The 15,532-nt window shown below is 36.2% G+C and overlaps 1 protein-coding gene across 5 annotated transcripts in view; it reads right to left on the bottom strand.

Moving 5' to 3' along the window:
- The window catches only part of LOC149542106 (dynamin), a 149,782-nt gene extending 135,662 nt beyond the window's left edge, over positions 1-14,120 (bottom strand). The window contains exon 1 of one of the 5 annotated variants that reach the window (XM_089797154.1): positions 13,590-14,120. In XM_089797154.1, coding sequence (XP_089653280.1) covers positions 13,590-13,710 — 121 coding nt within the window. In that variant the 5' untranslated portion in view covers positions 13,711-14,120. Of the gene's footprint in view, positions 1-13,459 lie in introns of all 5 variants that reach the window. The other 4 variants (XM_089797153.1, XM_089797155.1, XM_089797156.1 and 1 more) reach the window with 4 other exon arrangements.
- Between the last annotated feature and the right edge of the window lie 1,412 nt (positions 14,121-15,532).

The raw sequence follows: 15,532 nt of genomic DNA, 5'->3' as shown, positions 1-15,532 counted from the left end.
CAAAAATTCATGTTCAGAACCATTACCTTTGTTGTCCTATGATGGTGTCTCCATTTTTCTTCATCATTTTGTGTGTGTGTGTGTGTTCAAAACAATTACCTTTGTTGTCCTATGATGGTGTCTCCATTTTTCTTCATCATTATACACACACACACACACACACACACACACAATGTCGCCATGATATTAAATCTCTAATTCGTCTCTATTAACATATGTATAAATATATACATGCATTTATATTGAGAGGATATGAGGTTAAGATAAATCATAATTCTTTGAATTAAGCACATATGTATTTTAATGTGTACGACCTTGGACATAATAATAGCATGAAGGCATCATTTTGAAAATTATATATATATATATATATATATATATAGATTTATTTATTTTTAATAGATTTTCAAATAATCTCTTTAATATTTCAAACTTATAACTCTCTATGAGAGGCGACATGTACACTTGGTGCCCCTTTCTTTTTGAATCGGTAAACTTAAGAAACCGATGGTCTTGATTTGAAAACTGCCACCTTGAGCCGCGGCTCAATTTAAAAACATTTCACGTTGCTAAGAACAGCATTCTTCTCTTCTTTTCCTCTCAGCTCTCATTGTTACATGTAAAAATCGAGCATCGTTATCTCACGGGTTTCTCCGTATCAAATTTTAGCATTTGTCTTCTTCAGTTCAGACGGCTTGAGCCACTCGGTCAAGACTTCCTGAGTCTCACTGATCATCGTTCAGGTTATGTTGATTATCACTTACCTTCTTTCTTCTTATCAAAAATTGATGCAAGTATTTATCATGGTAGATTTAACCATGTCATTGTTCCTCTATCAAATTATGTATCAACGTTACAATTGAATTATAAGTACTTGGCTCACGTCTGTCGATCTTCCTTTTTTTTTCTTCACGATCATATGCAAACTGATTAGCATCAAATTTGAATCGAAATGCACAATATGTGTCTCTCATAATGAATAGTTCTTTACTTCTTATGTCACGTCTGTGAAATATCTTTGATTAATCAAGTGTGAATTCTAATTCACAAGAACGGCTTAATGCCAGAATTGATTTATCATTTTTGCATCAGCTGAGTGTCAACGATGTAATGCTAATGGAAGAATTTCATGCTTAACCGAATGATCAAACACCAAGGACTCACCCTGGCTGGAATGGCCAATGAAAGAGGATGAAGAGGTAAAGGAGATTACTGCAAAAAGGAAGAACAGAAATTAGAACTATCATACATGACAATTATATAATTAAACTTAAGAACTTCCAAGTAAGCTCATGACTGTCCAAGTATACTCAGTTGTCAAGTCGAGTGGTGGAGTTAAGTACCAGGATGCTCAGTGGCTGGTCAAGGTGTTCCATGTCTATTTCCGGTTAGGGAGGATCTTTCTTGTTAGAGATTGCGTAGGGATAAGTTAAGGTCCATGGTTGGGAAGTTAAGCCCCAAACAATGTTTCCCCTCTCCACAAGATGCCAAGACCTGCACCAGACAAAGATAAGTTATTCATTCAAACATTTGTTGGTAACAGGTATTTTACTTTTATGATGTTTATAAAAGTAGAAGATGTGATGGATTGATTTATATCATTGATTCAGTTATTCCTTTAATGAAAGCATTTTTTCTTGTCAAGGTAATTGGTAACCAGTTAGATCAATTGATCTTCCAACTGAACATGAAATATATCTATACCCAAAAGATAGGTTTATCTGATGGATTGTTGTTTTAGTCCTTCATTTATGTGAATAATGAATATGAGCGTATCTTCTAACTGTATATTATTGCCATAATTAGCAATGGAAAGAGTAGGGATGATACAGTGGTATTTGATGCCCTAAATGATAGAATGGTATTACCATATTTGATGCCCTAAATGATACAATGGTATTTGATGCCCTAAATGATATAGTGGTATTTGATGGTATTTGTCAATTCGATAAAGTGGTATAGCTATTTGCTCCTAAGCGGGCAAAAGCATCCCTAGATGGATTTCGGTTTTGAATTCTATAGTATGTAGATTTTAAATTCCTTGTTAAATTCATTGATGATGTCTTCAATTGTTAGTTATGAAATTTTCGTTTAACTGATTGTAACCATTAATCTCATTCACATGAACATATCTGTTATAACTATCTTCCTATGAATATGAAGTATTAACTGTACTCTTTGATATGACTAGTTGTTAGTTAAGACACGGTAAAAGTTGATGTTACAACGATCATGATACAACGATTATATTACAAAATTGATTGTCTACGTATTGAAGAAGGGATTGACAAAATTATTTGAAAGGAAGAAACTTAGAGATGTAAAAATAGTGACAATGGTTTATAGCATTTGAAAAAAGAGGATCTAACAATAATAAAATATATGAGGCACTGTCCATACACGATCTAGAGCCGCCTTCAAATGAAGACAAATTAAGTATTGAGGCAGCGAAATATATTTATAGACAGACAGACGACTATAGACATATGCAGCAACATGGAAGTATGAAGAATGCCATAACAATGATACATATAAGAAGGCAGCAATGAGCTTTCTACAGTAATATATATTATCCTTTGCAAAAGTGTTGACAAAATTTGCAAATCATTATCTATTCTAGAAGTATTGTCATACGAAGTTGATTTCAGATTGAATGTTATGATGCATCGACAGAAGATAAGTCTGAAAGTAATTTTGCAAACATTAAAATAATATGGAGGAAAATGTTTGGACTTGTTTGAAGGTAATTAAGTTTTTGAAAAGATAGACTTAATTAAAAGGAAGTGACTATTTGACAAAAAGACACATCTCTACAAAGATGACAATATATGTATAAAAGAAAAGCTGATTAGGTGTAGTGTTGTAAAAAACTGAGATGAATGGATAAAACAGTGATATCTGATATTAAGTGTAAATAAAAAGAATATGGGTCAAAGAGAATAGAGAATATAAAGATATATTTGAAAAGTCAAGAAAGAGTGTGGAGCAAATAGTAGATGTGAAGAAGAAGAATATGGAATAGCAGTGTAACCTGGAAGCGCACACCCAAGTCAAAACCCCAGCGCACCCGGTGCAGGTGCGTCACGCACCCGAGTACCCCCGCCAAGAGAATTTTCGCCGCTGCACTGGTCAAGCACCCGAGTGGGACGCGGTGGTCGGGTGCATGGTGGGTGCTTAGGTGAGGGGGTGCTCGTGGGGTGCTCCAAGGTAGATGGCCGAAAAAGTCAAAAATAAAAAGTTTTTTTGCATCTTTTTTTTTTTTGTTTTTTAGGCATGCTAACCCTAATTGTGTGTGGGTCCCATGTGGTCTATTTGAAGGTTTAATAAGACCAATAGACCTCATTTTCATTTCATTGTTTTGAGCAGCAACAAGCTAAGTGAGCAAAAGAGTTTGGAGGAGTTTGTGAGAGCTTAGTGGGTGATTTTGCAAGGGATTGCAAAATCAAGAGGAGCAAGAAGATTTGATTTGGCGTCTCCTCAAGTTCAAGATAGGTTTTTTTTATTTTACAACTTTTTTTGGTTTTAGAAATCAATTTATAATTTTTTAATTTAGTATTTAGTTTTACTTTCAAGTTTCAACTTAAATTTTTTAATGTTTCATTCTTGAATCTTGTTGATAGTTGATGATTCTATGATTTTTATTATCTATATTAATTTTTTCATTGTTCTTAAAATAAAAATATGGCAATATGGCATATGCTGAAACGTATTTAGTATTTAATATTTAGCTTCCTTTTTTAATATTTTTAAATTGTAAATGCTAAAATTAAATAGTAAAGTTTTAAGTTTTAAGTAAGTTGAAACTAGTTTGTACAACTTATTTTTACTTGGGCTGAAATGTATCATGATCATTTTTATAATTTTATTTTCATTTTGTAAAATGCAGTTTTATAAATGGCATCTAGATACGGTAAAAGTGCAGAAGACATAGAAATTAATGAGGCAAGTGCATCTAATTATGAGCCTGAGCTTGAAGGAAGTGATCATGGGGCTGATGTAGATGGTCAATCTGAGGAAGAGCCTCCTTATGTTGCACCAGGGTTGCCTTCTATTGATTGCCCTTCAGAGATTTTGACAAAGTATGCTAGGGATCCTTATGATCCAAAGTCCCCTCTAAAACAGTTTGCTACGAAAATTACACGCCCTACACCTTCAGGTGGTGGCACACGTAAATGGAAGTGTAATATATGTGGTGCAGAATAGTTTGGCAGCATTACAAGAGTTAATTCGCACCTTCTTTTTTAAAGTGGCTATGGCATGAACCCATGCATATTCTTGTCAAATCCTGAGAATGTGAAATACAGAATTGAAGTGAACAAACTATGGGGCATTCCTAATGATAGTGATGTTCCAGTGCCTAGATCTTTGTCTACTAGGCAACAAGTATAGAATATATAGCAGTTACAGAGGCAGAGAGAACATCTACTCGTATCTTGCATCAGAGAGCAGGGACTATGTCACCTACACCATCATTTTCCTCACCTACACATAGTTCAGCAGGGGATAGCGGTAGGGGGAAACAAAAAGCAACTACAAGTCCTAATGGTAGTAACCTCATTGCTCATTTATTTAACATGCACGCAAGGGACCGATTAGATGATGTTGGTGATTTCTTCTTTGCCAATGGCATCTCTACACATGTGGCTCGATCTCACTATTTTGTGAGGATGATGTCCATGGAAATGAACGAGGGAGAGCCATCATATGTGCCACCGGGTGACCACAAGTTGAGGACCACAATGTTGGATTGAGCCTATGACAAGGTTGGGATCTTGATGGAGCAGATGAAAGCATGTTGGATGGATTCAGGCTATAGCATTATCATGGATGGGTGGACGGACATTAGTCATCGTCCACTCATCAACATTATGGTTACATGCACCAAGGGTCCATACTTTTTGAAGGCAGTTGATTGTTCAGGGCATTGTAAAGATGCTGATTTTCAGTTTCATGTGCTTAGGGAAGCCATGTGACAGATGCAGCACGTGTGCAAAGCTACAGGGAGGCTTGTTGAGGCAACCTATAGGCATATTTGGTGGACTCCATGTTGTGTGCATGCCATGAACAATGCACTCAAAGACATGGGGAAAATAGAGTGGATTAGAAAGGTGGTTAATGATGGGAGAGATGTGCAAATGTTTATCTGCAATCACCATACATCACATGCACTTTTCAGGAGCTTTGCAAAGAAGTAATTCCTGAAACCAATTGAGACCAAGTACGCATCATATTATATTCTCTTGGAGAGAATGATTGAGTTGCAAGAGCCATTAAAACTCATGGTTATGACACAAGAATGGAATTGATAGCTTGAGTTCATAACAAAGCAAGGGAAGAGGGTAAAGGAGACAGTGAAGAGTGATCAGTTTTGGAGTGACGCAAAATACGTAGTCTCCATCATTACTCCAGTGTTTTAGGTGATCAGATATGGAGATGTAGATTCACCTAGCCTTGGAGAGGTTTATGAGTGCATTGATTCCATGCTTGGGCAGATGAGGCTTGTGCGTGAGAGAGACCCCACTCTAGCATTCTATACGGAGCACATTGAGCCTATCATTCACAGTGGGTGGGAGAAGTTGAACACTCCTTTGCACATGGATGCCTATGCATTGAACCCGAAGTGATACATGCATAGGCCTGGTAGAGTCACACCACTTCAGGATGATGAGGTGAAAAATGGGTTCTTTCGATGCATTGCCAGGATGTATGATATTGAGACTGCTAGTGAGATTCGCACCGAGTGGTCCAAATTTGCTAATTTTTCAAGTAATCCTTAAATCTTCATTCAATGCTCTAAACTCTTGATAATTATAAGTTCTTTTAATAATTAATTGTTACTTTACTTATAAGTTATAACTTTATTTAAGTTATTTTAATATTATGTTGTAAACTTTAAAACTTGTAACTTGTAGGATACTCGGATATTGCAAAGGTGGATCTCAAAACCATGGCACAAAAAAATCCCATTTTGTGGTGGAAATGTCATGGGTCACAGAAGTCAAAGATCACCTCACTAGCCATCCAACTGCTTTCTCAGTTTTGTAATACTAATTACTAATTCCAGCCCTTTATAATCTTAGCTTTAAGAGTTTTACTTTACTGATTTTAATTTATGATTCATTGATTCAATAATCATTGATTTACCATTTATCATTTGTTGCAAATTGTAGGAACATTTGTTTGTAACTTGTAAGTTGTAACTTTAAACTTTGTTATCTCAAGTGTCTAGCTCCTCAGTTGCAGAGAGGAACTAGTCCACCTATGGCTTCATTCACTCTGTTAAGAGGAATAGACTTAACTCTAAGAGAGCGGAGAAGTTGGTTGTTGTACATGGTTACTTGCGGCTCAAAGATCGCAAGACACGCAAGTACAAGGAGAGCCCTGCAGCACGATGGGATGTGACGCCAGAGGATCCAGCTCAGATTGATGAGGATGACAATGTAGCAGAAGCCAATGTAGGGCTAGTTGGTGTTCCTTTAGAGGATCAGGATCTTACCCATGAGGAGTCTAGCAGTTCCAATGATGAGGACTTCGGTATAGGGGATGATTAGAGAGTGCTCGAGATGAATCCATTCTCATTATTGACATTTTGTCATTTTGTTGATTGTACTCACTTTGATATGGCTATGATACATTATTATTATTTCATTGTTTCATGCTATTCGGCTCATTGTCATCATGAGCATCTTTATGATATATGATATTCATAGAATCATATTTGAACAATGAATTTTGAATCTTGCATCGTGAACCAAGTTAATTTGTTAAATGGTCATTGGTAATGGTTATGAAGTTTCAAGTTTCAAGTTTGAACTTATGGTTTGTGAATCACATTTCAATTTTCTCTATTCATTGTATTCAACTATATTTGGTATGTTAATGTTATATAATATATTGAAGTATCATTTCATAATTAGCATTTTCAGTCATATATATTATATATATACTATGCAACCCCCTCCCCCCACTCCCCCCCCTCGCCCCCTCCGCTCCCCTACTGCCACACCCTCGCCGTCCCCAAATTGAGGCCCTTTTTTTCCCGCACCCGAAACTCATCCCGATGTCCCGCCGCACCCTCCTGCCAAGGTAACACTGAGAATAAGTGAGAGGATTAACAAGGAAATCTGATTTATATTTACATATATAAGCATGTGGTGTAATTCAAGAAAATATCAATTAAAGGCTGACTTCAAGAAGAGTGGAGAGTGTATGTGCTGGAAGAAAAGAATCCATGGAAATATAATCAGATTAAAGAAGAGAAATTGTGCAAGCAATGTATCTGTCATCAGTTGAGTAAGCAACAGTATCATGGTAGAAAAACAGTTTATGTACAGTGGACAGGTGCTCACAAAGACAACAGTGGAAGTAGGTGCTTCCACTAGGTCGAGGTCTGCAAAGTGTGGGAGTTAGTTCTCATCAAACAGAGAGGTTGCAGCTTCTAATAGTTAGTACCTATGAATCCTTGTAAAAGAACAAGTTTATATAAAAAGCAATTATTTGTTGCAATTTTCTCGAACATTGGGTTTCCACATAAATCTTTGTGTCATTGTGTTCATGTACATAATTGTTTATTTCAGTTATTGATTCCACGGTGGTGATTAAACTATCGACAAAAGTTGTTATTCTATTGATTCACCATCCCCACCCCCCCCCCCCACAAACCAGTATAATTGTGTGCTCTTTAATTGGTGTCAAAGCGGGTGATTTCTATTAAACCTAACTGCTTGAAGGTAGATCTAGTGAGCACATAAGGGAAAAAAGAAAGGAAATACGAAGAAGAATATTAATAACAATGCATAAATCAAGTAATGGATAATGAGTTCCTTGAAAGAGAAATCAATTCTATATGTGGTGATGATTGTATTGATGTTATAGAATCAAATACATGTGATGTTGTAGAATCAAATGCATGTGATAATAAGGAAGCTAATATATGTGATGAGGTGGTGTTGAAGATAGTAGCTGCGATAGATATGTTTATCTCTGGAAATATGAACGTTATTATTGTTATTGTTACGTTCAACTGAAAAGGACACATGTTTAAATTGTAATATTATATGTAATGACATGTGTCATTGGACATGCATTGAGGCAAGAATATTCAAAGAGTCATAATTAATTATAGGAGTTATGAGAATATCAAGAGACCTTCAGTTATTATGTGAAGAGTCTCTCCTATTGTTATATATTTGCATCAAGCAAAGGATATTGTACACTTGAACATTTCATTATCAATAAAAATATTTTGTGTTGTGTTGTGTGGTTGGGTTTTTCCCTTCACTTTCGAAGGGTTTTCCCAGGATATTTCTGGTGTTCTCTATTTCAGTTTTTGTCTATTTCTTATGTCTGGTTATTTTCATGAATTTCTGGGCTCTAGTTTCAACAAATGGCACTTGGAAGACACGTTGCAATAGAAAATGATGATTTGGCAAATCAAGATGACATTGTGACTGATGGAAAAGAAATGGTAAAAGAAGACGAAAATGGCAGAAATGAATCAGAAAGGAAAGGAAAGGAAAGAGAAAAGGGGTTTATAGTCCACCACACTATGCCATAGTTTTTGGGTTGATGTATGGTGACAGTGATATGGGACTACCTCGTACTCTTTTTTGAGAGGCGCTTAGCACTACAAACGAGGCGTACATACCCTACCCCCTAGTGGGATTTGAACTTGTGACCTCTCTTTCAAGAGTACAAGTTCTCTTTCAAATAAAAAACAAGTCCAAATGATGGAAATCTCAAGGAAGGATCTACTACATATAAAGAAGATGAAGAAGAGGCCTACAGCAAGGAAGAGAATGTTGGAATCGTGGAAGAACTTCATTATGCTTACAAGAAAAACGGTACGTTCAACAAGAAGAATGCAAAACAAAAATCACAAATTCAAGAATTATATGAAGCCCACAAAGAATCAAGCAAAGTAATTGAAAATTTGAAAGAACAATTGGAAGAAGCCAAACAATTTCAGGATCAGATAATGGGGAAGTTAAATGCAGAAGAAGCAGATTATGCGAAATTAGAGCAAGAAAACATCATTCTAAAAAGTGATTTAGAGAAGACCACTATCAAGAAAATATTAATTAAAGGCTGACTTCGGAAGAGAGAAGAGTGTGTATGCGCTGGAAGAAAGAATCCATGCAAATATACATATTAAAGAAGAGAAATTATGCAAGCAATGTATCCATCATCAGTTGAGTGAGCAACAGTATCAAGATGGAAAAGCAGTTTATGTGCAGTGGGTTTCTGCTCTCAAAGACAGCAATCAGAGTTGGTGCTTCCAATAGGTCAGTACCTATGAAGTGTGGGAATTGATGCTTCCAATGAGTTGGTGCTCATAAAACATAGAGGTTGCAACCTCTAGAAGCTCGGTGTCTATGAATCCTTGTAAAAGAACATGTTTATATAAAAAGCAATTATTTGTCGTGGTATATACATATTAAATAAGAGAAATTATGCAAGCAATGTATCCATCATCAGTTGAGTGAGCAATAGTATCAAGATGGAAAAGCAGTTTATGTGCAGTGGGTTTCTGCTCACAAAGACGGCAATCGGAGTTGGTGCCTCCAATAGGTCAGTGCCTACGAAGTGTGGGAATTGATGCTTCCAATGAGTTGGTGCTCATAAAACATAGAGGTTGCAGCCTCTAGAAGCTCGGTGTCTACGAATCCTTGTAAAAGAACATGATTATATAAAAAGCAATTATTTGTCGTGGTTTTCTCCTGCATTGGGTTCCCACATAAATGTTTGTGTCATTGTATTCGTGTGCACAATTGTTTATTTCTGTTATTGATTCTATTGTAGTGATTGAACTTTAAATTGGCAAGAGTTGTTATTATATTGATTCACACCCACCCCCCTTGTTGAATTTTCTAGGATCATTTTCTGCAAATGTAATAACACTGCCATCTTATTGGTACGTTCCAAATGCAAATCTAAATGACTTACAAATATGAGAAGAGGAGACATGTCTCTAATTTTAGATACACCAAATACAATCAACAGTTGGATTGTGTTGCCGATATATGACACAATGTATGATTTGATTAATGGTGAGTCGACTTGAGTGGAAACTCAACAATTCGACTTCTTACACACACAGAGCTTCAGCGGTGAGGCAATGACAATTGTCAAGAATCCTGCCATACTCGCATTTAGAAGACTATGACTCGAACGAAATCGAGTAAACATTATCTGAAAAGAATTTGGATGAAGAAGCGAGCTGCTGGACACTACTAGGTGAGCTCAGATTCCTCCACAAGAAGGAATATGCAAACTAATGGGTCTTAAACATGACCCCAAACTGATAAATTCATTTGCCTATTTTGATCGTGAGGATGAAGGCATCTGTCAACTCTGATCCCAGTGCTGAAGGAGGAACTGATTGTAGTCTCACATGATCTCACAATGCTTCAATGTACAACACCCCTTCTTGAGAGCCCAATCAAACATGGCTGAGAACTTTGTTCTGGCCTTTTCTGGAAAGTACCTGCACCATTCAGGAGCTCTACAGATGAGGGGCAAGATGAATGGCACACATTGCAGAAGTTTAAACAACAGGAGATATGCTCTTTCCTTAAACACAGTGCCCCAGGAAATTAGCATTACAATTGCAGATTAAAGAAGCAACCCCATAAGAATACAAATTAGATCTCGAAGAATTAAGAAATGGAAGAGGTATCTTATTTCAAATATAGTCAAAGACAACCACCAGAGGTAAATTCGTCTTTCTCACAGCTAGACAAATTCAGCTACCTGTGCTCTGATACAATGTTAAGTTTTATCCCAGAAATTATGATAGCAGCAATAAAGAAGGACAAAAGACAAGAACAAAAGACACAAGAAATTATCCTAAGAATAAAATGATCATGTACAAAGCTTTCACTTGGTTCATCTTACAATATACCAAGCAATCACATAAATAGATTGCATTAAACTCTTCGTATTTTACACGAAGGTCTCTTCAAACCTCAAATACAAGACCCTTCATATTTCCAAATATTCGACACTTCATATTTCCATATGCATGCCTCTCCGCATTACGTATAATGGATTTTTTTATATAATATCATCTTAAATATTATCACAAATGTCTCTTGTAGCTAAAGATGACCATAACGGTCATAAAAAACATATTTCTATTTCACAAAATTAGAGATAAAAATCTCTATCACAGCTACAATCTTCAACACAAGATTGCAATTCTAGAGCCTCTTCATCATTCGGCTCTATGATACCTTGGTCTCTACCTCATTCTTCATCAAAGTCAAATCTTAAGGACCCCATCCAATGAAACCACTTCTTTGTTTCTTGAATGGTGATTCAAATATATTATGTTATTCCTAAGAAGCCGGATTCGTCCCCTGTTGCCAAGATTTGGGTCCGGGTCTGCACGGGTCCGGATTCGCCTCGGGTTCGCTGCGAGTCCGGGAAGGGTCCTTAATTTGGACTATGGGTTCGTCCGGGTCCTTGCTGGAGCGAACCCACAACGAACCCAGGGCTAAAACAACTTTAAAGAGTGTGTTTTTTTAATTGTTTTCTTATGTAACTCTAAACGGAACTTAATAAAAAACATTTCACTCATCTAATCTCTTATGTTGAGGAGGAGGAGGAGGATATAGCAACATATGAGACTAGTGGAACCAGTTTGGGTTCCAATGATGAGGATCTAGATATAGTTGCAGTTGAGGATGAAGCCATTGATCCCTCATTTTATGATGATCCATTTGACCCTTGAAGAGCATTTGATACTATGATTATTGATTAACTACTAAACACTTGTCATCTATCATCACATTTCAAACTTTATTATTTGATGAACTAGCCTTTGTTTTGCAATTTAGTAATTCAATGTATTATTTGATGAACTAATCTACGTTTTGCAATTTAGTAATTCAATGTATAAATTTCTTTACAATCATGAAGATGGATTAATGAGCGAGTATTAATGTTTACTGTTGACATTTCGCACAGATCAATGATCAAGCAACAATTGTTCATATTGTGAAATGACTTTGTTTTGCAACTATGCATGTTTCTCGTGTGTGTGTGTGTGTGTGTGTGTGTGTGTGTGTACTCACGAACCCACCCATGAACCCAAATGGGAAAAAAAAATTGCCCGAACCTAGAACCCGGATCCGTCCCCGAACCCAAATCGGCAACTTAGCGTTATTCTGACTTTATTTTCAAAAAACAATAGAATCTTCTTGTTGTTATGATTGGTCAAGTTAACATCAACTAACCTTGACCCAATAATGAATTGTAGACCTTCTTCTCCAAGCCTCCTTTGACAATACTAAGAATTGCCATTTTATCAAAAGAAGAAATAAGAACACCTTGCAAATAATATTTGAAATGCCACCCTATCCCATAGATTCTAAAGGGCCTCCATTCTTCCCAAAAGCATGCATATGAAAATTAGAAGTTATTTATAAAGAAAGCGTCTCTTTAGAAATTGACTAAAAATGTCATTTTTATTGACTTTTTCTTAAAGATTTTTTGCCAACTTGGGTTTGTTTGCCCCTCCAACCCTAAAAGTGACCACAAAAAAGACCAAAAGGGTTGTTTTATATATTATTTGTGCATTTGTGAATAAAAAGAAAAACTTATTGCCTCTATTTGTGTATGAAATTACTTGTTGCTGTCTCTCTGTGTGTATATGCATGAATGCGTGTGTGTGTGTATATATAATTTGAATCGGAAGCCAACCCAAAAAAAATTGGATAATTTTTTAACCCAAATCTTGAATCTGCCACCTCACCAGAAACGGAACCAGCAGCTTAGGAAATATTAAAATGCTGTTGGGCCAAGCTAACTAGTAAATACAAGACACTAGATGAGTTGGAATCCCAGATTCGATTCCAGTGCAGTCTCGCCCATAAGCCTACCAAGGCAAGGCATGCTGACCTGATATTGCATAATTCTTTTGATATATTATGATACAGAGGAGTGGAAGCAGAGATTCAAAGAAGAATTGCAACCTTAAAATTTTAAAAGCCAACCATCAAAACTCCCAATTACGCTATGCTGGATTTAAAAAGACACCAAAAAACACAACCTAAAAACCCTTGAATTCAAGGACTGGAAAAATCATAGTTTGCATTGAAGTCAATTGCAGTGCTGGATTTTCCCAAAAAAAAAAAAAAATTGCAGTGCTGGATTTTCAGTATCAGAAGCAATTTAAAAATAAATCTAAAAACCTTAGAAGCCACCATCATAAGTCACAATTTAGCTATGCTAGCCTTAAGAAGCAACACAAATAGCCCTGAATTTAACTCAAATACAAAGCTCCCGAACCCCACAATGCTAGCATAAGAGCAATTATTTTTTGCAACGTCGCCAATTGCACAGTTGAATTTGTGATGAGATGGCCTACTAAAGAGGAAATTGTATAAAAACGAAAATATTTGGGTACGCATCTCAGAACCAAAGAACGCTAGAATTTGAGAGTAAGAAGACTTACTGTTTGTATTGATGTCATTTGCATTCTTAGCCATTGCAATGAATGTAATAATATGACCTACTCTCAGAATAACTAAAACGATTACGAGTAGTAACGGATTGGAAGATAGGACAGATTATTTCGTAAATACCTAGATTTAAAGGTCGGCCTACACCGATACCAATACCACAGCCGACTCCAAAGCCCGTAAAGACTTGCCCTACTTTCAAAGCAAATGGATTCTCTATGCCTCTTCCTTTTCTGTTCTCCATCCTGGTTCTTTTCAGACTTTCCAAGGAAGGAATATACGCGCATTTGCTGCGTTTTTCAGCTTTAGGTAATATTCATTGTCGGCCGCTTCTAGCTCTACATTTATGGATTGCTGAATTTGAAAAAGAATACTGAACAATCCGAACAATCCGAACTCCTTTGCCTCTCGATTTGTATTTTTTTTAAATCAATTAATAATTTGCACCCAGCCGAATAAACATTCAAAATAATGAGGGAGAACTTGGTTTCAACAAAATTGAGGTGCTCAGTGGTATTCTATATATTCAGATTACCTTCTAAAGGGCACTTCTATGTTTTAGTTTTTGCGTGTTTTGGCTAATGCTGGATTTCCTTTTCGGTAACTAGTATCCCAGTTGTTGCGACATTGTGAATTATCAGTTCCAACTCGGATTAAAAGACGATAGGGAAGCCGCCAGTATTTATAAATTGGATTTGTATGGTTTTATTAGTCCATACTTCTATAAGGCGGAGTACTAATTTGTTCATTAGCTCTTAGCTATTTATTTGTGTAGTCAATTTTAAAACTTTTATTATTCTTGTGTAGTATAGGCGGAGACTAAAGTTTTCAATTTTCTTATTTTTTGTGCACAAGTGTTTTATCTTATAGTGCTTGTGAAATTTTGTATTAAAATGTAATTTTTACCATTTTATTTATGTTTTTCATTTGTTGTCCTTTTTTCCAGTAGTGTTTTCATGTTTTCTTTCAAAATTTTAGGAAAAAAAAGTAGGGGCATAAAAACTTGGCATATGGCATGGAGCTGCCACAATTAGCATGTCTTCTATAAATAATTCATGCGGTTTGTTTTAGTTGTCCTCTTTGTGGCTCACTTTTGTTAAAACCACTTGCTTTCCTTTTGACAACGTGTGGCATCTAACCTTGCATCCTTGCCCTCAGCTCAGTGCACCATGTGTCTGCAACCACTTTGAATGATCAAACTCTCATATATTTTTCCTTCATCTACAAGATTTTTCATCTTTATTTTGTTTGTTTCTCAGGGTTTCAACACTTATATTCATCGTTTTCGCCTCTTTATCAAAATCAACAAACCACCCATAAATAGATTCATGCCTCCTCTATTCGTAATACTATGAGTTGTAATTTTGTTTTCCAGTACTAAGGACGTTGAGTGAAGCACAATGACCTCTACAGATTCTTCACAAGGGGTAAATACCAATGCCTCCGCACATCTCAACAAGGGGGAAACACTAGTGGTGTGAGAACATGTTCCTCACTCTTATTGTCAACTTCTAGATGATCACAAATGTGGCTATTAATTCTAGGAGTACAAATGAAGCAAATTTAAGGCATCATACTTTGTGTCTCTAGAGGGCTTTTGTAATGATGCCCATTAACTTGCAATTATCTTGGCTCATTTATCATTAATTGTTTTGCCTCAATTTTCCTCTTCGATGGCTAAAAGAGTATGTTGTTGTGAATCCCAATATATAGTTGCTTGGATACGGCCCCAATGCAAGTCTTCTTCTAGCTGTTACCATGGAAAAGTCACAGGGAGTGCAGGCTCAGGAAGATTGATGGCTAGTTTGGTTTATGATGATGAAAACAATGATGAGGTTGAAGCAGTGGTTGAAAATCAAGTATGTTCCTTAAGTTGTGGTTTGTGTAATGTAATTAGTATAGTTGCAAGCTTGTGGTTTCTATAAAGGAAGCGCCATAGTTGCAAGGTAGTTAAAATTTATTCAACGGGGAACTTTTTTAATGTTTTTGTAACTTACACGATGGGGGAGCTTTTGTGTTTTTCCAAATCATGTTGACAAATATTGTAGCGATCTTTTCCTTTAATC

Source organism: Cupressus sempervirens, chromosome 8 (assembly GCF_028749045.1).
Source record: "Cupressus sempervirens isolate cs-2001-9-10 chromosome 8, ASM2874904v1, whole genome shotgun sequence".
In the NCBI taxonomy this organism is placed as follows: Eukaryota; Viridiplantae; Streptophyta; class Pinopsida; order Cupressales; family Cupressaceae; genus Cupressus; species Cupressus sempervirens.
Note: the sequence above shows the minus strand (reverse complement) of the source record. Positions and strands in the feature narration are given on the sequence as shown.